Source organism: Phoca vitulina, unplaced genomic scaffold (genome assembly GCF_004348235.1).
Source record: "Phoca vitulina isolate PV1807 unplaced genomic scaffold, GSC_HSeal_1.0 scaffold1, whole genome shotgun sequence".
Lineage (NCBI taxonomy): Eukaryota > Metazoa > Chordata > Mammalia > Carnivora > Phocidae > Phoca > Phoca vitulina.
In genome coordinates, this window is record NW_022589704.1 from 3291790 (window position 1) to 3316002 (window position 24213).

A 24213-nucleotide genomic window follows, 5' to 3' on the forward strand; every position below is an offset into this window, starting at 1 on the left:
TGTGTCTCTGTGCCCGGGTGCGTGCCTAAGTCTACCCGTATGTGTACGTATGCGTGTGCGTGTGCGCGCCTGTGTGTGCTTCTGTGCCTGTGTGTGTGTGTGTGTGTGTGTGTGTGTAGCGCGGGGAGGCGGAGAGTGGGGAGGGAGGGGACGCTGCAGCAGAGGGGGGCGTGCAGGGCGGGGCGCGGGGTGGGAAAGAGGGGCACGGAGTAGGGTGGGGCTACGAGGAGGGGACTAGGGGGGCCAACAGGGGCGCAGGGAGGACTCTCTCGCGTTGGCTGGAGCGCCCAGTCCTGTTGAGCGGGTCTGCGCTCCATCTCCAGGCCCCGTGGCCCCTCCCTTTGCGCTGTCAGCTCTTCTCAGGAGAGCCGGGGTGACCCTTCATCTGACCCTGGACCCTCTGCCCTCTTGACACCCTTTTCTCTCCGGGCAGCCGGGTCGCCTCCCTCCTCTGAGCCTGGGGGCAGCCCTTCTCCCATCTGTTCTGCTCTGAGGCCTGTGGGGACCACGAGGCTTATCCTGGTGGCACCCTGTGAGGTCCAGACCCCACCAACACAGGTTTAGTACATCCAAGCAGGAAGACACTCAAAGACCCTCCCCAGTGCCTCTTTCCCATGTGGGGACCCCTCTCTTCCGGGGCTGCCTTCTCCCCGTGGTTGGGGTGCCCTAACCTCAGAGTGGGCTGCCTTCCCCATCCCGGTGCGCAGAAGGAATCCACACCCTGGGGCAGCCACCCTGCACTGATGTGGTTGAACCAGGGCCCAGGCTGGGAGGACCGAGCCCTGTGGTGACCTAGCCAGGTGCGGGGGCTAGATCCCAAGGCCCAGCCCAGGGCCCTGCTGGAGGAGGGGACCCAGATCCTGCAGGCCTGAAATCCAGGCTCCTCCAGACGGCCCCCCACCCCCTCTGGGCTGCTTTGTTCTATTCCATGCCCACTGCCTCTCCGTCTGCAGCGGAAGGCGGGAGGGTAGCACTGAGTCACCCGCACCTGGTGGGCACACCGCGTCCTTTGTTCACGAGCAGAAGGCGCAGCTAAGGGACATGCTTCCAAGGGCCTGCCACCCCCATCAGGAGATGATTTCCACCTCTTCAGAAGAGAAGAGGCCTCACCCTGTTGTATTTCACAGACACTGGGAACTGAAAGCCGGTGGCGCCCTCCCTAGCCAGGGGGAGGGGTGATGGGAAGTCCCCAGCCAGGAGCCCCCCACTCCTGCACTGTTTCAGAGGCTGGCTTCCTGTGCCCGACGGGGGAGGGGGAGAGGTGGAGGGCTGTGGGGGACACAGAAAATATTTCATACTTTAGAAAAAGCCTGGTATTAGGTGTTCATTGTTCTGTGACCCTGCCTCTTTTCCTTTAGAAGGTGAGTCTGGTGATAGAGTTGGGGTTTTTTGGGGGGAGGGTGTTTAAACAAACCAAATACCCTGCCTACCCTGAGAGTCTGTCCCCCCAGGGGTCAGTGTGTCCCACACACTTATTCTGTGGGGTATCTTTCGGAGGCAAATTAAGACTGCAACAGAGAAGTTCTGTCTGTATCTTGAAAAAAAAATTTTTTTTTAATTATCAGTAGAATAAAAAATTTGAAATTCCTATAGAAACTGCAGATCCCCAAGAAGACATTTGGTAAACACTGGCTTATGTAATATGCACTCAACAAAATATATGAACTTCTTTCATCTGCAAACATTCAACCGTTTTGTCGCTAATAAGGAATCAAATTGGCTGAGGCTGTTGTAATGACTTCAGAGAATTAAGGATTTCTTGGGTGGGTTCTCGTTTCTGGTCCCCCGAGGAAAGTCTGTTAGGAAGCTGGGTGTGTAGAACTTTGTAATGACATGTTTGTGCTGGGACATGGGCCTCAGTGTTAACTATTATAATTTTGTTCAGTTTCATTTATTCAGGAAGACTTTATCTGAGTCCATAGGACGCCAAGTGTGGGGCGTGTTCTCTCTACCAATCTGCTGGTAGAGAGAGGCTCCTGGCCCTGGGAGATGCAGCTTGCGAACGGTCATTTCATGTTTCTGAAAATACACGTCCACACCCAGCCCCTCCTCCGCTTTTCACCGACCACATGGAGACCACACGGACTAGCCCCGCGAGGCGGGTGGCTTATGTAGGGACACCCAGCCGGGGTTCGGGGCCAGGGCCAGGCCTTCTTGCCCACTGGGCATGGTCCCATCTTCACAATCACACCTCTTGGCCATTATGGTCCTTCCTATTCTGGATAGTGGGAAATATGAGCTACATGATGAGCTTGAAGGTTCTTGATGAAAATGTGGCCCTGTCCTTTCCCTAAAGCAAGCCAGTACTCATAGGCGTGGGATTTCCCGTGGGGGTCTGGCTGGGAGGTCCAGGGAAACATGTGTGGCTGGCCACTCTTGAACCCAGCGGGCTCACCCACAGAGCATTCCAACCTTGGGTGGTAGGTGGAATGCCATGGGGGCAGCCCTGCGTGGGGGGAGGGAAGAGGCTTCTCTTGGGGGCCACTTGCAGACCCTGACTCTGCCTCGCTGCTGATGGTGGCCAGTTTGTTCCAGAGATCCTTGGAGTTTTCTTCTAGTTTTCTTCCTTGAGAGGTGGGATCAATGCACACCTGCCTCTGGAGCCTGCTTTAGGGTGAGCTGAGGTCACGGTGGGCACTGTGCAGGGCCATGGGTGAGGCCTGCTTGCCTTCTAGGCTGCCTAAGTTGTAAAGGTCCCTGGCCTAGGCCATCAGCACCATGTCATGGGGGGCTGCCTTCAGACGGATGTGAAGACAGAGGCTCCAGGCAGAGCATGATTGGAGCACAGGATAGACCGACCCGGCAGTGGGCCTGCTCAGCAAACCTGGTTCTTGCTTGGCCATCTGGAGCAAAAGTCATATTTGGCTTTGGAGGAGGCCCTCCTTTAGGCATTCATCTCTCCGAGACTCAGTTTGCTGGACTATAGAGTGGGCATAATGGCTGTTGCCCCTGAGCCTGTCTGGGATCCCACTCATAAGTGAGGTGTGAGCAGGCAAAGCGAAGACCCTCAGCATGGAGGCCAGGTTGCTTGGGTGCCCCACTTCTGGGTGGCTGGCCTGGATTCTCTCTGCAGGAACGTGATGCATACTGCTCTCAGGGCCCGATGCCATTTGGCCCAACCTACACTGTGGAAAGGTGAAGCTCGGGCTCTGTCACCTTTGGAAATACTGGGGCCTTCTGGGAATGGAAGGATCCAATTTGGGGCATGTGATCCTTAAGATGTTCATGTGACTTCATTTCCACCTCAGAGTGGGGGGCCCTAGCCCGCATGAGGCCAGCTTTGAGGACAGGAGCTGTTGCCATGTGAAAAACAGTTATTTTCCCAAACAGTGAACAATCCTAGTGATGTCATGGCCCTGCCAGAGGACCCAAATCAAATCTGTTCTGGTGCTGGTACAAGCTCCCGACACACTGGCCCGCGGTGATGACGCAGCCTGGCTCTGGGGCTGGAGAGCACAGAGGGCCAGGGCCTTTAGGTGGGGCTCTCTCCATGTTTTGGGGTCCCATTTCAAAAATGAAATCCACCCAGAGGAGGGTGGGGCTTAGGCAAGGATCACACAGATCAAGGACCAGTAGAAACTGGGTTCTGGTGATTGCAGACAGCTTGTCCCCCTGCAGCAGCCCCTGGAGTCGGCACGGGGGCAGCATCTGGGCTGAGGTCACGGAGCCCAGGGTGGAAGTATGGAATGAGCGGCCGCAGAAAGGAGCCCAGACAGAGCCCGAGGTGGCCTCCCCCATGCACCCTCATGCTCGGCTGAAACTTAATCCTCATTCTTGGGCCCTCATGTCACGGCCTCAGCCCTGGCTTCCCATCAGCCTGCTGTACTCAAGCTGTTCCCACTCTTCTCTTTTCCTCCAAAGAAGGACCTTTGCCGATGAAGTCATGGGAATAAAAGCTCCCTTTGCCCCCGAAAACAGTGGGAGCCTGAAGTCAACTTGTTGTGTGGCCTCTCAATGTCCAGGCAGGCGACTTTTGCAGCTTACTGGAACCTTCCAAACACATGACATCATCTAATTCTCAAATCGTGTGATTATCCCCATTGCACAGATGAAGAAACTGAGCCTGAGATCTTGGGACTGGCCCAAGGTCACTCGTCCGGCCTTTGCAACTTGGGGTCAGTAGCTCATGCAGTGAAGAGTTACTCCATTCCTGCTGCGTGCCAGGCACAGGGGCGAGTGCTGGGACTAAGCCATGTGCATCCTGGACAAGTCTGTGGGCAACCTCAGCCCCCACAGGGGAAGGGTCCTTTCTCACTTCTACCCAGAGTGTCTCTTGGCTTATTGTCTGCTCATTGTTTCCATGTTTTCAATTAATTCACTTAAAAAAATCAGTCTAGCTCGCCTTCAGTTTTAATGTAAGAGGGTAGTTCTGTCTTGCCATCTTGAGAAGAATTATATATATTTTTTAAAGATTTTATTTATTTATTTGAGAGCGAGAGAGAGAATGAGAGAGAGAACACGAGAGGGGGGAGGGTCAGAGGGAGAAGCAGACTCTCTGCTGAGCAGGGAGCCCGATGTGGGACTCGATCCCGGGACTCCAGGATCATGACCTGAGCCGAAGGCAGTTGCTTAACCAACTGAGCTACCCAGGTGCCCGGAGAAGAATTATATTCTTAAATGCGATTGTGATCTCAATGGCCCCCAGCCCCTGCCCTGAAAAGCCCTTGGACTGACTATCAGCGTTGAGGAAACCCTGCTGGCCCCCAGGGTGCTTATTCCAAATAGGAAATGACATCCTCCATGAAGGTTCTCTCTGAAGCCCGCTTCCCTCTTCAGTTAATCAGCGTCATGCCTGGCCACCCTCCCATGTGCCTGCTCCGGGGGCCCAGCAGAATCAGATGCACACGCAACAACAGTAGCCATACTGGGAGCTGGGGGGCCCTGGGGATCAAAGACGAATGACACAGCCCTGGAGGAGTGGACATCCTTACCTTGCATGTGGCTGTAACCACCCCTTCTTAAGTCACAGACAAATTCCTGGTTGAAACGCTTACTTTCCCTTGGGCCAACTGGTCAACCAGCCAACTGGAACCGTGGTCTGAATTGACAACAGTGAACTGTCATTTGACCAGTTCGTTTATTACAGATATTCACATGGGACTGTCAACTGCTTGATTCCAGCCATCACTGTCCCTGCCTAGTACAAGGAAGATGCTCAGTAATCAAAGGGTCTTGTCTGGGGCAGGGGGGTACCAGAAAACCCATGTCCAATGGAACTGGCTCGAAGCATCCAGGACCCTGGTGCATTGGGGAACCACAGAGAGCTGAGCCTGACTTGGCTGCATGGGGCCTGGCTCCTGAGGGCATTGCACGGCACTCTCTGGCCACCAAAGTCTGAGTTCTGCTGGGGGGGTCTCAGTTTACCCAACATTGTGAGAAAGACAACATGCACCCCCATGGCAGACATGAGCTCTTTGGGGCTGGGCAGGTGGTCTCACCCCTGTGGGCCTGAGAGTTTGGTGGACTTTTGCACATGCTCCAAGGTTATCCATTCTCCTTTCTAGAAACCCATACTAGCCCCCAAACCAGGGGCCTTTGATAAGGGAAGAGGCTGGCTTGGGTCGCTCCACAGACATTCCCTGTGCGCATGTCCATGGGTGTCTGTCTTCCATGAGAATCCGCCGAGTGTCCAGCTAGTGCAGTAGAAATCTTCCATTTGCCCATCCTGGTGCCCTGCCCACTCTTCTCTACCTGCTCTCTGCCAATGGCCGTTCTCCCTTGGATTCTGGTTGGGTCTGGCCAGTGGGAGGCACCAGCAGGAGATCAGGGGGCAGGAAAGAGAGTGAGGTTGGGGCGTCTATTCTGCCACTTCGTCCCCACTGGGCCATAGGTGATAGTGGCCCAGGCTGTGTTTCTTTAGCAAAGGCCCCAGGTCCTTGGCACCCTCTCCCTCCTGCTCTCTGTCTGGAGGCTGCATCCGCTCCTTCCCATGCAGAGGGGCAGAAAGCTGGCAACAGCTCCCCACTGTTGCTCGGTTCCCCACTGGGAGCCTCTTCAGCCCTCGCTGAATTCCCTCTACCTGCCCACACCTTGGAAGTAGCCCTTTGTTAGACTGCCCTCTGTTACTCAATTTCAGGGGTCTTCTGTTTCCTCCCGGGACCCTGAAGGACACAATTGGCCTGATCTAGGTGCCCCTGAATAGGGGCGGCTCAGCGGATCAGATGAGGGGCAGCTTGGCACCTAAAGGTTGAGGACCAGGCCCTGGAGGGGGCTGTGCTTCTCCCACCCCAGACTCTTCCCCCGCCCCCCCATTGCCGTGAGGTGTGCAGGAGCAGAAGCAGGCCTTACTCGAGAATACCACCTTTCCAACCCATTCGTGATAAAAGAAGTCCATTCAACATGTTGAGTCTTTGTTTTGAAACAGTGTTTGGTTGAGTACCTTCAATAACTGTTTAGAAAACATTGCAGAGGATTTTCATAGGGAAAGATTCAAGGATCCCAGAAACCGCCATCTTCATGTTCATCCACTCCACTAGCTGACCAGGTGGCCTCGATCTGGAGCTCTTGCTCCTTTGGAAGCAGATGCCCAAGAGGCCCTGCTCTGTCTAAGCCCCGGGGGGCAAGTTCAATCATCCCACAGGAAACGGGCATGAGGCTTCAGGTCTGGGAGCAAGGTGGACGCGAGGGGACCTAGGGATTCCTTCCTTAGAGCCCAGGGATGCCAGAGGACTCTCTGGTCCCCAGGGGGTTTCAAAGACGAGCCTTCAAGGAGAGGAAATTCAGTCCAGAGGGAGGCGGGAGCTCCCGAGGCCCCAGACGGTCAGTGCCAGGGCTGGAGCCAGGCTGGACCTAGGACCCCCGACTTGTAGCCCCGTGTGCCTCAATGAAGTTCGCAACAAAGGGGGAGGGCCACTTAGCACCAGTGAGAGTCCTTCAGTGGGATACCTTGTTAAGGACCAGTGAGAAGGAGTGGGGGGGGTGTTGTACCAGTTCTCCGTGGGACCCCAGTCAGACTCAGGGGGTGGGGGACAGCCCCGAGGAACCCTGAGTCACACTGCATGCTGGTAGGGGAGCCCATTGGGCGCTACCCTCGCTTAGGAGGCCACCTGGGAGCGAGGCACCAACGTGCCCAAGAGGCGTCCCGAGAAATCCCTGCAGGACCCCACCCTCTCCCCTCGTGGGCCCACTGCTGGGACTTTCATTCTTACATTGGAGAAAACCACCCCAAGAAACAGGGGAGATCCTGGTCAGAGAGCATGCCTTCCTGCTCACCTCCCTGGGAAGCCTTCGCTCACCCTCTCTCCCTCAACCCCCACAGAGACAGCGGACCCTCTCTCCTGACCCCACGCCCTGCCTCCTTCCTTCCCAGTGCATAATGGACGTGGAACCTGAGGCCCAGAGAGGGGCAGCTGCCGGCTGTGGTCACACAGCTGAGGGCCAGGCAGAACAGGCTCGCAGAGGCCCGGTGCCCACGCACCCCAGGACCTTTGCTCTGTGATGCAGCTTCCTGGGCCACTCCTCCCTTGTGCAACACCATCAGAAGCCACGGGTGGGACCCCCCGGCCGGGGACGGCCACCATTCGGAGTGCTGTCTCAGTGCGACCCCCGGGGCCCCTTGGCTCCTGTGTCTGAGGCCTCAGACCCGCCGTGGGCAAGAGAGCAGCTTCTCCCCTCCATGCGGGCGGCCGGAGTCCAAGCCCTCACTGCGTGCAGTTAGTGCGGTGGCTGTGGGGACCCAGGCTGTGTCCTCTGATGTCCCTGGTGGCCCGAGCCCAGCACCGAGTGAACAAACAAGCACAACCCCAAGGGGGGCCATCCCTCGGGGTCGGGGCACAGCCAGGCCCTGCCCCCGTGTGACGAGGAGCTGCTCAGGGCTCCTGGGCCGGGCTGAAGGGCTGGGTCCACTTGGACACGTCCAGAAAGACGGTAGAGGCCCCGTGGTAGAGCCAGAGGCGGGGCAGGGAGCCGTGGCGGGTCCAGGCGTCGCGCCCCCGGTCATAGGCCTCCATCTCCACGTGGTAGTCGCCGTCCATGCCCTGCCAGCGGCCGCCGGTCGCATACAGCGTGTCGCCCAGCGGCACGAGCGCCCCGTTCTCGTGCAAGCTGTGCAGGGACTGCACCTGCGGGCGGGCAGCGGTCAGGGCCCCGGGGGCGGGGGCGGGCGCCACGCAGAGAGGACAGCCAGCGCCCTGTCCTGCTCCCTGCACCCCACCCAGGCTGTCCCTTTAGTGGGGAGACCCCAGCGCTCTCCCCTCCGGCCCACATCTTCCGGGACCACATTTCCAGGCCCCTTGCTTTCCCAGGCCCCAATTCAGTCATATGTGAAGTCGGGGTGTCAGATGGGCTGGGGGGCATGGAAGCCCGAGCCTGGAGCTGCCTCCCGGGGCAAGTTCTGGGCCGGGCTCTGACTCACGGTTGCTCTCTTGGAGGGGAGAGACGTGGCCTCAGCTCTGACACACACACACACACACACACACACACACACATACACACACACACACACGAGGGGCCGTTCATGCCTTGGGAGCCTCACTTTGCCCCCGTACCTCCTGCCTCGGCCCATGGCCTGGGCTGGGGCTGTGAGGTGAGAGCCAGAGGCCAGAGAGAGATGTGGATCCTTCTGGAAGAGCCCAGTGTGCGTGGGAAGGAAGAGGCCCGTCTGTGGCCTGCACATGAAGGCGGTCATGGGCAGCCAGCCCCCCTCCCCTCAGGCCTGGAGAAGGCAAAGTGGAGCCCCTCATGGCTGGGATGCCCCCCAGAGCAGTGGCATGGGCCCTGCCGAGGCCTGGCCATGGTCCAGCTGGGAGGGCCCAGAAAGAGCCGGCCTGGCAGGACCCACCCTGCACCTGTCTTGCCACAGTAATGGGAGCCTCCAGTCAGCTGGGCGCTGATGCCAGGGGACAGCTGCAGGCGGCAGGATGGCAGAGGCCCCGCTGTGGGCCAGCCGGCCAGGGCCGGGGTGAGGGCAGGGAACAGTCCACCTCCTCTGGCCTCCAGGAACTGAGACTCAGGGCAGGTGGGGCGGGCCCGGGCTGTTGGGCTAGTGCTGAGACCACCGCCATGGGCACTGGGCACCATCCTTCCTCTTTCTCCAGAAGAAGCGCAGAGAAAGACTAAGGCTTGAGATGCCCAGCAGGGCTCTCTCAGTGGCAGAAGTGATAGCAAGGAGGGAAATGGGGCACCAAGGAGCTGGTTGCTCCCACTCTCCTCACAGTCAAGGGGTCCCCTTCCCTGCTCGGCCACCCCCATGGGTGGGAGACACCCTCCGGGGCCTGGCCAACACCAGGCTGTCCCTGCAACACTCCGGGCTGAGCCTGGTTTTGCTCCTGGAGAAGAACAGACCACCCCGTGCTGGGGCAGAGCACCACGGTGACCAGGAGCCCCCGGTCCTTGGCTCTCCTGTCCTCACCGGGGCTCCGCCCGGGCTCTGGGCCTCATCAGTCCCTTCACTGTGGTGACATCCCCAGGCCCCACCATCCCCAGGCCGGCTCTCTGCAGCGTCAGGGGTCCCGGGTGGGGGGGTGTCGCCCTGGGAGGTGAGGCTGAGACCCACCTTCTGCCACAGGTTGGCCCCAGGGTCGTACACGTAGACCTTCTTAGTGTTGTCGCCGACCAGGTAGAGGGCCCCCTGCAGCGCGGCACAGCGCGGCGAGGACAGGTACTTGGGGAGGAAGGGCGAGGCGATCACGCTCCACGCGTCTGCGGGGACAACGCACCGGGCCCACCCTCACCAGGGGGCCTCTGCCTCTTTCCCGTCCGTCGGCCCGGTCGGGGGACTAGGGGCCCCACCTGACCCTCGGTCCCTTCGGTCTCCCATGGGACCCACCTGGTAAGGCCTCTCTCTCACACCCACCCTGCAAAATGGGTTCTGTGATCATCACCATCCAGAGGGTGAGAGGGGGAGGGGGGGGAGAGACAGGGCAGGAAGGCCACCGAGCCAGGGAGAGCCCCCCCTGGAGCCCAACCCTGGCACGGAGCCCGGAGCCAAAGCCGGTGTCCACCAAGACTTGCAGGCCTGGGCCCCTGCTCCTGGCCCCTGGGGCCGGTTCCAGGCAGACGTCACAGCCAGGCAGCTTCGGGACCCGCAGATGGGCTCCCCGTCCCCTGCCCCGGGCACCCTGCCACCAGGCCTGGTTCCCTGCCCCCTGGGCCCCTGCCCTCCTCCGCTGCCTCGTCCACCTCTGCTGGGGCTGTGGCCATGGGTAAGAGGCCTGTGGCTGCCTGCTCCCTGCCCCCCGCCCCCGTCCCCAGGGCCCCCCCGTCCGCCGCTGGCACCCAGCCCCACGTCGGGGGGCGTGGCGGCCGTGCCCCCACCTGTGATGGGGTTGTAGCTCTGCAGAGCCAGCGGGGTGTACTTGCAGGCGCGGGACCCCACCAGGTACAGCCGGCCCCCGCAGCCGGCCGCCGAGAAGTTGCTGACGTACTTGAGGGCGGGGCTGCCGGGCGTCCAGGCGTCCGTGTAGGGGTCATAGCTCTCCACCTCCACCGCGTCCAGAGTGGTGCCTGCCGGGCGGGGTGCGGGTCAGGGCCGCCGGGCCGGGCCGAGGGAGGGGCCCTGCACGCGCGGAGGCGGCAGCGGGCACCCTAGGAGGGGCGGGGAGGGGTGAGGGAAGGAGGGCGCGGCCTCGCCAGGCTCGTGACTTACCCCTTGCACAGCGAGGGAACCGAGGCAAGGCCGCTGGCCCGAGGCCACACCAGGGGCGTGGGTGTGGGCACCTGGGCCCGGGAACACTCGAGTCCAGACTGCACGACGGGGACCCCAGGGCCACGCCTAGGTGCCCCCCCCCCGCCCCGGCCTTGGGCTCAGGACCTTGTGTGCGCTCTCTGCTCTCAGCTCGGGCTCGGCAGCCATGGGGGCGAAAGGGGCTGCCCAGGGCAGGTGGGGCACCCAGCTGTGGCCTCACGGCCAGTCTGTCACCCACAGGGGCCTTGGGAAACTCTTGCTCAGCCACAGTCATTTTGTTTTTCAATATTTATCGGACCATAAGTGTCCCTGGGGTGACCCTTGCCACAGCTCTGGGGTGTCAAGGGGATAAGGTGGGCCTCTGTGCTCAGGCTGGGGGCAGGGTGGGAGCAAAGATGACAGCAAAGGGGGAACCACTGTGGGTCTCCTCACCCCAGGGACTCCATAGAGGGGGTGACCCTGAGCGGAGGGCTGAGCCCACGGCTCTGGGTACGGGAGTGTTCGGCCCTGCGGGCAGCTCAAGGCCCCAGCCCGCCCCGTCATCGCTCTGCTGTCAGAGTCCTTGCGGGAGCTGGCCGCGGAGCCTCATGCCTGAGCCTCACGCCGGGACATGCAGACGGCAGGTGGCCCAGCCTGGCCAGGCGCCCTGGTGGGGGCGGGTTAGCCAGACGGTGGGCTCCTGAGGGCAGGAATGGGGGAGCAGGCCTCTGCGGTCCCTGAGGCCGGGGGTGGGGGGGGGGGGGCCTCTCTGGTCCCGGGGGGGGGCCTGGGGGTGGGGAGCCATTGTTGCGGGACTGAGAGGCTCCCAGAGGGGGCGAGGGGGCTGCAACGAGCAGGAGGCTGCCCGGGGCCGGCGGAGAGAGAGGCCTTACCGCCAATGGCGTAGACCTCCCCGTTGAGCGCGGCGCTGGCGTGGTTGGTGCGGGCCTTCAGCATGGGTGCCACCGGCTTCCACGTGGCCTCCTTCAGAGGGAAGCACCAGGCCTGGGTGGTTGACCAGGTGTCTGTCTTGGTGCCCCGGGAGCCACCTGTAGGAGAGGTTCTGTCCCCTCGGCCTGGGGTGTCCAGGCTAGTGGGGGCTGGGTACTGGGGGTCCTGTCTCCTTCTCCCCATGCTGGGCCCGGGGGTGGGACCGTAGGTGGCACGGGTCCCTCCCTGCCCCGTAAACAGGGAGGACAAGATCCGTGGGTTCAGATCTTCATCAGTGGTAACTGTTTCACCAACCAAACTGTACACGGGCCCCTAAGTTCTCAGATACCAAAGAGCAGGGTGACCCGCCTGCCCGTCACACAGCTCCTTCTGGGGGGCCCTGGCTGAGGGAGCCTAGTGAGTCCACCCCGGCTTTCCATGTCAGAACACGGAACGGTCCCCTGCGCCCACGTGTGGACCCGTGGATTTTAAATGTCCTTGTTTTCATGTCACGGAAATGTCTGGAAGAGTCCTGCCTGAGCCGGAGGGGACAGCTGGTTCTCGGTGGCGTCACGGTGATCAGCTCCCCAGACGGCGCTGCCGGGAACCCACCTGTGACGTAGACGGTGTTGTTCAGCACGGCCAGGGAGAAGCCCCACTTGTGGTAGTCGGGGAAGTCCGGGAGCGCCATCCACCTCTCTGGCCGGAAGGGAGAGAGGCAGAGGGTCAGGGTGGCTGAGCTCGCTGCTGGGGCCTCCCCTCGCCCCTCAGCGCCTCTTCCCACGCGGGTGCAGGGGTGTTCCCTCACCTGGGGAGGAGCAAGCGGCCGGACTCGGCGGGCCGCAGTTGGGGGGTGGGGTGACACCCCGGCTGCTCCACGTGCCCCTGCCGGGTCTGGCTCGCAGCGGCCCCCACCTCCCCACGCCGCCCCCTGGAGCCCAGCACGCAGACCGGACACAAGACTGCACCTGGGGTGTGCGGGGAGGTGGCCTGGGCTCTGGGGGCAGGAGGTGACCTCACTGACCCCAAAGGGATCTTTTGGCCCCTGGGTTGGGTCCCACCTCTCAGATAGGGTAAGGGGTTAAAGGGCCTGACCTCTGGTCCCTAGTGGGTTAGAACACAAACATCATTCATTCACTCGTTCCTCATTCATCGCTCATTTCTTCGCCCTGAGCACCCTCTGTGCTGTGTGCAGCATGGGCATGCAGGGGTCACACAGGGCAGGACACGGGCCTTGCAGCACCCAGGGAGAGTCCAGACCCCCGCTCTGGTGTACTGCTGTGTGGCCCTGGGGACCCATGACCTCAGTTTCATCTTCTGTCGAGGGGGGTAGCTCCCACCTCACTGGGAGGTGTGGGGGGAGGAGTATAGACGACCTGCATCTGTCATGGGGCCACTACTCCATCAGCGGACCTGAGGATTATTGTCACTACGGCGAGGGACAGAGTCATGCACCCAACTTGGGCCACACTCAAGGAGCTACATGAGGGTAAACTGAGACAAGAGATGAGAAAATGTTTGAAAAAATAAAAATGAGAATCTATGTGGGAGTGTCCGAGCCAACGGACACATTTTGGGTGCTCATGGAAGGCTGTGAGGAAGACCCAGGCCTCGGGGAGTTCCCCCGGGAAGATTCTGTGTACTATCTGCGACCATCTTTGGGACATGCAGAACTCCGGCCTTGCTGGGCACTTGCCCTCTGGGCAGGGACTGCGTGTCCCCCTGACTCATGTCTGTGTCACCCCAGGGTGGGGACGGCCCGGCGGTCACCAGGCCTTTGCCTGCCAGCGTGCCCCTGCTGTCCTCCCCTTGGGGGTGGAGGGACAGCTGCTCCCGGGTGCAGCCAGCAGAGCTCATCTCCTGACGTCAGCCCCCAAATCCCCTCGTCAGCCCCTGACCTGGGACAGCCGGCCTCATGCTGCCCAGAGCCCGCCAGCCGCTGACGCCATGGGGGTGGCTGGTGACTGGCCCAGTGGGCCCGGGACACCTGCCAATACTCCTCAGAGCTTTCAGAAGAGCTTCCCAGGGCCAACGTGGCCCCTCCAGAGACCCTGCTGCCCCCCCACCCTTCCCCCTTTCCCGGGCGACCCTGTGATGGGGCCCCAGGCAGGAGAGGCCCAGTCCGTGCCCGTTGGGTCTGCATCCCAGCTACGTGAGGAGCCCCATCCACAAAGGAGGAACAGGTTTGGGGCTGTGAAGTGAGCGGCTCAAAGGCTGGAATTAGAACCCTGTTTGAGCTGACCTAGTCCCTGGGCTCCTACCGTCCAGGCCACTGCACCCCAGCTCCCCGTTCTCCCCTTGGGGCCAGGGTTCCGTTGGGCACGCAGGGCGTTTGGGGCAGCAGAACCCTTTACCCTGGGCTCCGGGGCCCAAAAAGGCCAAAGTTGGGGGCTGTGGCTGGAGGGTGAGGGGGCCACCGTGCCCCGGCTGTCAGCCTCCCCTCCCCCTGCGCTGGCCTCTAGGCTCTCCTGCAGCCCCCCTCCCTGTGAGCACCTCACCCCCCCACCTGCACGGCGACACGAGGGGCTCGCGGGCCGCAGGGACAGCGTGCGGGCTACTCACTGGCCTTGCTGTTGTAGAAGGCGAAGTTCCTGGGGTGGGGGGCGGGCTCCTCGGCGCCCTCCTCGTCCTCCTCCAGGGCCCGCCCCCCCACCACCACCAGCACCTCCTCCAGCTTCTGCGGGAGGGCGAGCAGAGCCTGCGGGCAGGAAGGCTGCGTCAGAGGGGCGAGGAGCGGGCGCCGGCGGCCTCGGGGGCCTTCTCTGGGGCAGGGCTTTGGTGGAGCAGCTGTGTGTGTGCACACGCATGGGGTGCTGTGAGCCTGTGTGTGTGCACACGCGTGTGTGCGTGTGTGTGCGTGCGCGCCGTGGTTGTCTGGGGCCAGGCATGGCGGCAAACGCTCAGGACGGGAAGAGGTGGGGCGGCAGGTGCACGTGTGCCCCAAACCTGAGCGCTGTTCCCTCCCAGCAGTCCCCCCGTACCCATCTTTGGAGCCAACCCCAACTCCGTCCCCAGTTCCTCCCCTGGGCCAGCGTGCGGCGTGCCGAACTCGGATGGCCCTGGCTGGGTGGGAAACGCCGGAGGCTTCCACTCTGGTTGGCAAGTGGCCACTGCTCGGAGCTCCCAGGCCCCCAGGACTCCCCTGCGTGTCCGGCCCTCCCCCACGAGGCCTGCACCTCCCACAGCAGCAATTCCAAGGTGGCCTGGTGGCACCAGGCCGGCCCACTGTGCCTGGCAGTGCCGGACCACAGCACGGGGTAGCGCTTCGCCACCCCACACCCCGACCCTGGCCCGAGCTGGGTCCCCAGGCCTGGCTCCTGAGGGCTCCTCCAGGCAGGGCCCGGAGCAGGCTGCCCAGCCACGGACAGATTCATCGGGTCTGTGTCTGTCACTGTGTCCGGAGCTGCCCTGCCTGCCATGCCCCCCGCAGCACAAGCAGGACGCGCACCCCGTGAACGCTCGAGCGGGTTCCTAAGGGGCAGGTGGCCTGCAGCACTCTCGGCCTGCACACACGCTGTGCCAACTTCCTGCACCGTTTTCCCTCCTGCCGGGCTCCGAGCCCTCCTCTAAGGCCCAGGTAAGGAGCTGCCTCCTCCGGAGAGCCCCCCTGACTGGCCACCTTGCCCAGGATGCCCCCAGCCCAGCTTTGGCCTTTCTCACGCTGCCCTCGGTCTGTTTCCAGGTTTGTCCGCACCAAGCTGTGGGCTCTGACCGGGATTCGGACGGTCGCTTGTGGGTTGCCCTTCCCCTCTCATCCAGGGTGTGGGACACACAGGGGCACCAGGGATGAATCGTGATGCCCTCGCAGGTAATCAGCCCAAGGCAGGTGGAGCTGCAAGGCTCAGGGCGTCGGGGATAGGCACACTCTGCTCTCCACCCCCGTGCAGGTCGGGGTCTCCGGGGCTCCCCTCCTCGCCCCTGGCTCACCTCATCGCGGCCCTGCGACAGGGCCAGCCGGCACGCCTCTGACTGCTGGATCAGCGGCTCGGTGGCCAGCAGCCTCTGCACACAGGGTCTGGGCACGGCGTCCAGGCGCACCAGGCCGAGCAGCTCGGGCAGGTGGGCGGCCCGGGCCGGCGGGTCATGGCGCACCCAGCGCAGCAGGGCCTCCAGCCGGCTCTGCTCCGCTTGCACCTGCAGGAGCTCGCCGGCCAGACAGGTGGCCAGCCGGTCCTGGGGCAGCTGCAGGAACTCGTCCTCCTGCGCCACCGCCTCGAAGTTCTCCCGCAGGAAGGCCCAGGCCTTGGCAGCCACGCCCAGCAGCCCCTGCTGCTCCCCAAACTCGCAGATGCCCAGGCAGTTGGTGGCGTCCAGCTGCTGCTGCAGGTAGCGGCCGCAGACCTTCTGCACGGCGGGGAAGTGCAGGCGCGCGGCCGTGCGGGTCAGCGCCTCCACGTTGCCCTGCGTGACGGTCAGCCGGCCCGTGTACACAAAGTCCACCAGCTGCCCCACCACCGCGGGCTCCACGTCCCGCAGCTCCACGCGCGCCGAGAAGCTCTCGGCAAAGTCGCCCGCAAACATGGCGTGGAAGTAGGGGCTGCTGAGCGCCAGGAGGCCGCGGTGGCAGGGCAGCTCCCGGCCCCCCACCAGCAGCGTGACGTCGGCCAGCTTGGGCTGCGAGCGCAGCCGCCGCAGGCCGTCCAGCATGTCCTGGGCGTGCGAGGGCAGGTGGAAATCCAGGTCGTCCACGTGCCGCACCATGGCCGCCAGCGCCGGCGAGGGGCCCTGCGGAGAGACGCCGGCCGGCCGGGATCCTGGGGAGAGAGGGGGGCAGGGTCCGCCGGGCGGGCACGGCTCCTCCACCCGGGTCGCCCATCCTTCCAGCCCTCAGTCCTTTCCACCTTCCACCAGCCCTGGCTGAGCATCATAGCCATGCCCAGGTGTGCGGTGGGCTCAGGGTTAGTCCCGTTTTACAGTGAGAAGGCTGAGGCTCAGAGGGGGCCGGAGACCTACCCACGGCCAGGTAATCGGGGCAGAGCGAAGCCAGCGCGAAAACCACACCCGGCCCCCTCCACAGCTCTGGGCTACGCAGAGCAGACCCTCCGGAGCCTGGGGATCCCTGTGGCCCCCCACCTCCAAGTGGATTCCCCTGCTCCCGGATCTGACCTTGCTGGGGAGGATGATGAGGGCCTTTGGAAGCTTTCCTGCCCCACCGATCCTCACTGTCCACGGTTACGTGGAGCCTTGGGCTGCCATGACCTTGCTGGGTGACCTTGGTCCCAGTTTTCTCAGCTGCAGATCCAGAGGCCGGCGGGGAAAGGGGCTCTGTGGTCACAGTGCTCCCCACGGGCCAGGCTGTGTCTCGAGGGTGGGGTGTGCCCTCCTCACGTGGGCCGCACGAAAACCCTGTGTGGTGGGTGCTGTCAGGGTCCTTGTGAAGGGGGGAACCACAAGCACGTCACCTGTCCAAGATCACACAGCTAGGACATGGGGGAGCCAGGCTCGGGGCCTATGCGCCGAACCCCCAGGTTACAGGTCCCCGGGTGTAGGTTGCTAAAGACAAATACAACTAAGGGGAACTCTCTGGACAGCGATTTCGAATCAGTGTTCGTATCACTGGATTCAGCAAATCCACTTCTGGCTTATTTAATTATGTGCATATTCATTTATGTACTCCTGACATTTTACCCCAAGAAAGCTGCCCCAAATTTCACCCGAAGCTACCTGCAACCCCTAAAAAAAGCTGCACCCCGGGACATGGTCTGTTCACCAGGGGGCGCCCTCCAGAGCCGTCAAAGGGAAGGAAAAGGGCCAGCGGGCCACGGGGACCAAACCCTTGGTGAAATAAGTGTGATCAAAATAACGAAGCCCTGACTGGGTGTTATATGCAAACAATGAATCATGGAACACTACATCAAAAACTAATGATGTAATGTATGGTGATTAACATAACAATAAAAAATTTAAAAAAAATAACAAAGCCCTGAAAAGAGAACCGTGAACTGTGGGTGCCAAGGGGCAGGGAGGGCCCTGCTGAGCTATGGCGCCGGAAGCGGGAGCTTAGGCACCCCCCCGCACCCCCCGCCCCACTGGCGCCCCTACAGAGCAGGGCAGTACCCAGGGAGCCCAGCCAGGACAGGACAGGTCAGGGGCCCCGGCCAGCGTCCCTCCTGCCCGACCCCCTCCCAGGGAGGCCCTCTGGCCGAGTGAGGACAAAAGATGAGCCCAAGGCCACTGCCCAGGCCTCACATTCCTGTCATCCCTGGGTTCCCTGTAGCTACTACAGCCCCGGGAGCCAGTGGGCAGGGTGCCCACCCACCTTCTCATGGGGCCTCAGCTGCGTCTGCTGACACCTGCCACCCTCAGGTCCCAGAACCAACGGGGTGGGGGCTTCCGGAGAGTCTCAGAGCCTCAGCCTGGTGCCTGTCCAGGCCGGCAACGAGGAGGGCTTCAGCGGGCAGGACACAAAGGGCCTGAAGCCAGCAGCGGCTGGGCACTGGACACTGGGGTCCCGGCTGCGGCTGGAGTGTGTGGTCGGCCTCCCCGTTGCCCACCTCTCCAGCCAGGACACCGAGGGCAGTGTGCCGGCTGAGCCCTCACCGTACCCCAAGGGGCCCAGCTTGACCGGGGCTTGGGGGCTCTGTGTCCAAACACCCAGCGGTGTGATCTTTATGCCCCGCAGGTTATCCCACCATAACCTGCCCTCCCCTGCAGCTCCCTGCCCCAAATCCCACCTTCCGTTCCCCGATGCCTACACTCCAGAGCCCCTGGGACCCTACCTCTCAGTCGGCCCCTGGACCTTGGAGAACTCAAGCCGGAGAATAAGACTTCCCAGCCGGCGAGGGGCATGGAGGGCCTGCTGGGCTGGGCTGGGCTGGGCTGGGCTGGGCTGGGCACCACGTGGGGATGGACAGAAGGGTATTTTTAGCACTGTCTGCATTGGGAGGGAGTGGGGGAGGGAGAGAGGTGATGCTCCTCCCAGGCTGTCTGCTCTGAAAGCCCACACTGGCCCCGTCAGGAAGGCTGAGGTCTCCTGGACCCCAGGGACCAGGACGGACAGCAGGAAGCATTCCAGGGGGGATAGTGGAGCCTGGGCTGGAGACTCGGGGCGGGTGTGGAGGCCCCAGCTCAGGGCCTGGGTGTCCGTAGGGCCTGACGGGTACTCGCTTCTCTAACGGTCATTGACAGGTGCCCCAGTGGCCTTTTGTTCATCTCTCAACCGGGGGAAAGTGACTATCACAAGGAAATGCAGATTGGTGAGCAAAGACTTTCTAAACTTGGGGTCCGCAGTGGTGGTCGGGAAGCCTTTGTTGGTTAAAGCGGGGCCCAGAGAGGTAAGGAGGCATCCCTGAGTGCTTCGCTGGGCTGGCGATAGGGACACTGGACCCGAGGCTCCCGGTCACAGCGTGGCTTCGGCCCTGGCGCGGCCCTGGCGTCCTCACTCGTCGTGAGAGCCAGAGGTAGCAAAGAAATAGGGTCATCTAAAAATACAGCAGCGGCGGCCTGCAGTCTCCCCCTCAGCTCTGGGTTCACAGCAGTCACAGGGGAAGCCCTCACAGCTGGAACCCAGCTGGACCCGGGCCCCGGAGAGGGGGTCTCTGGACATCTCTCCTGCCAACGGTCAGAGCGAAGCTTCCCAGCCGAGGACGTGCGTGTGCGCCTGCAGCCCGGGGAGGCCAGGTGAGGGCCTCCACCTGTCGCCCCCCTTTCCGTCACTCGCGTGGGCCTTGCTAATACCACCGTTCCCCAGTCTGGAGGGTCGGGGAAGGCTGAGTCTGACGAAGGCCTCCGGCTGCCCCCCCAGAGACTGGCCTGACGCGGTTCCAGTGGGGGAGTCTCCCGGGGCGACAGCCCCCACTCCTGGCAAAGTTAGGTGATTTCTCAAGGGTATCGGGATATCATGACAGCTTGGGTCCTGGACAGGTGACCCCTGTCTGGCCATCATAGCCACTGGCCCTGCTCCCTACGGGATGGCTGTGAACTCGGAGCCACAGTTCTGCTCTCACAGTGTGTGCGGTCTGGTTAGAACTCAGTCCTTACACAGATGGCGGCCACAACTGACTGATGAGGGGTTTGCAAGGTGCTTCCAAACTCTCCTCACTTGTGCTTCCTGATTCCATGCTGCCCTCCCCAGCCCTGCCCAGCTCGGTCATAGCTCAGCTCATCCCTTCCCAGTCTGCCCGGTTCAGCCCAGGCCAGCCCAGTCCAGGTCAGCCCAGTTCAGCCCAGCGCAACCCAGCTCAGCCCAGTTCAGCCCAGCCTAGCCCAGCTCAGTTCACCCTAGTTCAGCCCAGCTCAGCCCAGCCCAGTCCTGCCCAGCCCAGCCCAGCCCCCACTTCAGATAGTCCCAGGATCTCCCTGCTAGCCTTCAGCATCAGCCTCATGTGGTCGCAGAGGGAAGGGGGACGCTCATGGACGTCTCCAGGACCATCCTGGGGAGGCCACTAGAGGGGAACAGAGGCGTCATTCCTGCTCCTGTGCTTGTAGCCAGAACACAAAGGGTTAATGTGTGCCCAGCCCAGGCTGGAGGAAAGAGGACAGGGTATTCTGATGACAGGCCCCTGTCACCAGGAGCCGCCTCCCCTGGAGGCCTAAGGAACGTGGGGAGAGCGGACCTAGCGCCTCACATGACCAGTCAGTTTGGGAAACTCGATACCGGGCACTGGAAACAGATCTTTATCAACAGATTGCTACAGAGCGGTGCAATCTTTAAAAATATGCTGCTTGTTTCTTCTCATGATGATAAAAATAACACATGTTCATTTGTGGAGCATTTGGAAAACACAGGAAAACAGGAAGCAGAACAATTCGACCGGTAGAAGCCAAGCCCCATGAACACACGGGAATCCCCCGCCGGTCTTCCCCGCGTCAACGTTCGGACGGCGGTGGGCGTGTTTGCACCTCCTGTTTTACCGTTTTATATTACAGCCCCAGCGTTTCTGATGCGATCGGTCTTTGAAAATAGGATCTTCGATTTCATCAAACTGTGACCATATCACACTTTAAGAATTCGAAGGGACATCCAGTCATTCCTATTAATGGACATTTGGGTCGTGTCCTTTTGGACTATGAGAAATGATACGGTGCCGCCTCTGTGATTCAGAGTCAGAGGGTGAAGTCCCCGAGTTAGGGTGTGTGCTCATCTCTACAGCTCGATGCACCTTCCGGGGGGCAGGCTGGCATGGCGACTGGGGCGCTTCCTCCAGCAGGAGGGCACCCGCAGGTGGTGAGGCCATCCGGCGCACCTGTCCTGCCCAGCCCCTCCTCGGGGGTTTTAGAGCTTTACCTGCTTCCAGGATCTCTTATTCCCTCTGGGATTTTTGGGGGGGCAGGGGCTGCCCTAACGTCCTACTCCCCCCACCCTCAAATAGTTTACCAACACTCTGGGGACTACTATTGACCATTCCTTCTTTCCCCCACGGATTTGCTGTGGCGTCTTTGTCTTAGGGCAAAGTTTTCTGTGTGAAGTGTCTCAGCTTTCTCTGTTCTGGTTTGTTGATCTGAGAGAAAGGTATTTTGGGGTCAGAACCACTTGGTTTGATGGACTACTGCTCTACAATTATGAGTCTTCATATCTAAAATGACTCTTCCACTTCAATCTTGTTTGCTGTATTAGTTATCTGTTGCTGCATGACAAATGACCCCCAAATCTAGTGTCTTCTAAGATTTTATTTATTTATTTGAGAGAGTGAGAGCTAGAGGGATCAGAGAGGCAGAGGGAGAAGCAGACTCACCGCTGAGCAGGGAGCCTGACGTGGGGCTCAATCCCAGGACCCTGGGATCATGACCTGAGCCAAAGGCAGATGCTTAACGACTGAGCCACCCAGGTTCCCCCAAAATCTAGAGTCTTAAAACAACAAACACTTGTGATCTCACGCAGGTTCCTGGCTCTGGGAGCACTTTAGCCAGGGGTTCTGCCTCAGGATCTGTCCTTAGTTGGCACCAAGGGATCGGCCATCATCTGAGGGCCAGACTGGGGTGGGAGGCCTCACTTCTCTCTGCACGGGCCTCTCTTACAGGGCTGCTTCCAGCACGGTCCCGGGCTTTCCCCAGAGCTAAGGGAGCAACGAAGATGAGAGCCTTTACTACCTACTTGGAAGTGAGAGCCATCTCTTCTGCCATATTCTGCCGTACACCGCGGGGGGGACACAGGATGCACTATGGGGACGGGGTCCCGGGCGGGCCTTCTTGGAGGCCGGCCTCACAGTTGTCCTTGTTCACTGTTCCTTTCAAATGAACTTCAGAGTCATTTAAAAGAAGAAGGAAGAGGGGCACCTGGGTGTCTCAGTCGGTTAAGCGTCTGCCTTCAGCTCAGGTCATGATCCCGGGGTGCTGAGATCAAGCCCCGTGTCAGGCTCCCTGCTCAGCGGGGAGTCTGCTTCGCCCTCTGCCCATGCCCCCCCCCACTCGTGGGCTCTAGCTATCTCTCTCTCTCTCTGATAAATAAATAAAAATCTTAAAAAAAAAAGGAAGAGACTGACTCTGCATTCAACCTATGCATTGAGGTGCGAAGAGCTGCGTCGTTAGCCGTAATTATTCTAGTCATGAGGAAAAAGGTGGTGTTCTTTCAGCACCTTTGGTACACCTTTATTTTCCTTTGTCTTTGTCCAGCACACATTTATGGGCCAGGGAGAAAGAGGGGGTTCCCTCTCTCCAGTATCTCCGGGATTTTGCCAGCTTTTTGGGGGAGCTCCTGGGTTTGCACCATGAAAAAGATCACCTCACTGAGGTCTGCAGCTCCGGATGCCTATATATGGGCTATTGGGTTTTTGCCCACTGGACGACAGGCTTACAGGCACCAAACCGGCCTCAGAGCTGAGAGTGTGGCCTTGCTGGGGTCAGCCTCTGACTCCTGCAGGAAACACCTGCTCCCTACAGGGGAGCTGCTAGTGGGCTGGGGGTTTCCAGGCCTCTAAGCACCAGAATCACCTGGAACGCCTTAGAAAAACACAGCTTTCCCAGCACCAGCCCCGGCTGAGGGACTCAGAATCCCTGGGGCCACTGCCCAGACCCCTGGGAAGCAGAGTCTGCAAAAGGGCATCTGGGGAGTCAGCTCTGAGTGCCCAGCAGAGGCTCCCTCTCCCTCCTCCCCGGCCTCAAACCTGGGTCTGAGCCACCACCTCACCCCTCTTCTGGCAGCCCACCCTGACCCCAGAGCTTCCTGGAACCCAGGATGATTGTGGGGTGCCCCCTGCTGGCTTTGGTCCCACCCCACCCCTGAGAAAGTCCTGAGGCCATGGAGGGACTTGCCCAAGGCCCCGGGGAGTGAGTAGGGACACCCCAAGTCAGGTGTGCTGGCCCCCTGTCCGGTGCTCTCCTGAGCACCCTGGGCTGGCACCACCTCTGAGGTCAGGCCTGTGTCCACTGCCCACCCCCTCCCGGCCCCCCTCCGTGGCCAGGTTCTTGGAACAACATAGTCCTGCGGGTGGCTCAGGAGGAGCGAGGGAGACATCGGACTGTCTGGCACCTTTGACACCGGGCTCCCCGGCCCCACCCTCAGACCTGCCCCCTGCCAGGTCCGGGCAGCGATAGCGTCCTGCAGACCGGCCCCCATCTAGCTCAGTCCCATCTGGGGACCAGGAGCCTGGAGGTGGTGGCCTGCTCATTACACCCCGCTCCATCTCAGGACGGAGACCCCTCCCACAGGGGACCCGTCCACCCTCTCCAGACCGTGGGAGTGGGCGGGTCAGCACGACACCCCCTTCTGCAGATGAGGAAGGGAGGCTCTGTGGGGTAAGGATGTTGCCTCTGGTACTGCGTGGAGCTCAGATCAGGCCTGGGGCTCGGTGCCCACCCAGTGCCGGGACTCCCTCTGGGCGCAGGCGGCTCTCCGCTCGCTGCGGACGCAGGGGGCGACGAGCACAGTCGTGAAGGCAGCGCAGGGACAGGAGGCTTTCCGAGCACACTCACCTCCAGTGTGGGCTCCACGGCAGGGTAGGAGCCCAAGCCAGCGCCCCCTCCCTGCCCAGCGCTGCAGCCCCGACTCCACCCCCTCCGGAGCGTCCCCCCGGGCTGGCTGGGAGGGCTCTGTGCCCCCGCCGACGCCCTGCCTGCCGCCCTCCAAGCTCTGCAGGCAGGTGAGGACACTGCAGGGACCTCTGTGCCCAGGGGCCGGGGCTGCCGGGAGGGGCTCCCGGACACACTGCCTGCTGGGCCCGCCGCACCGCTGGGCTATGCCTGGCCCCCACGGCCTGGGGGGGGACCCATCCTCTTGGCTATCATGGGGGCGGGGGACAAGCCGCATCCCACGGCCCGCCCCGCGGGGCTCTGTCCCTAGTGCTCCTAGCGCCCCGTTCACTCAGAACGCTGCAGCACCGGCGACGCCCTCTGACGAGATCCAGCTTCCCCCTTGGTCCCTCGTGGAGAAGGCTGTGGACAACATCCAGGGGCCACAGAAAGTGCCATACCCGCCTTCCCTCTGCCATGTGTCCTCTAGGTCTAACAGCTCCCACTTGAGCGGGAGGCGCCAGTCTCCTCTGCTCCGAGCTCCCTTCAGCCACTGCTTCTCTGGGAAAAATCCCTCGCGTCCCTGCTCTCCTGAGCCTGCAGCGGGGGCCCTGGCGCTGCCTTGGCCCGCGGGGCTGGTCAGCTGCAGGACGGGACAGGAGGCGCACCGGGAGCCTTCCCTTCGGGGACCAGCTCCTCTGCAGACCCTGCGGTGGGGCCAGGGCACGGCAGCAGAGCCCGCGTCTGACAGCAGGTGGCTGCCCTGGCTGGCCAGCACCCCCACGTGGGCCATC

The 24213-nt window shown here is 61.7% G+C and overlaps 1 protein-coding gene across 1 annotated transcript; it reads right to left on the bottom strand.

The window, feature by feature from the left end:
- Positions 1–7808: 7808 nt before the first annotated feature.
- On the bottom strand, positions 7809–16234 carry KLHL30 (kelch like family member 30). Its single transcript, XM_032413203.1, has 7 exons — positions 15461–16234; positions 14096–14231; positions 12146–12232; positions 11497–11652; positions 10255–10443; positions 9494–9639; positions 7809–8060 (listed from the first exon to the last, which is right to left on the bottom strand). The coding sequence occupies exons 1-7, from the start codon at positions 16232–16234 to the stop codon at positions 7809–7811; spliced, it is 1740 nt and encodes a 579-aa protein (XP_032269094.1).
- Positions 16235–24213: the final 7979 nt, after the last annotated feature.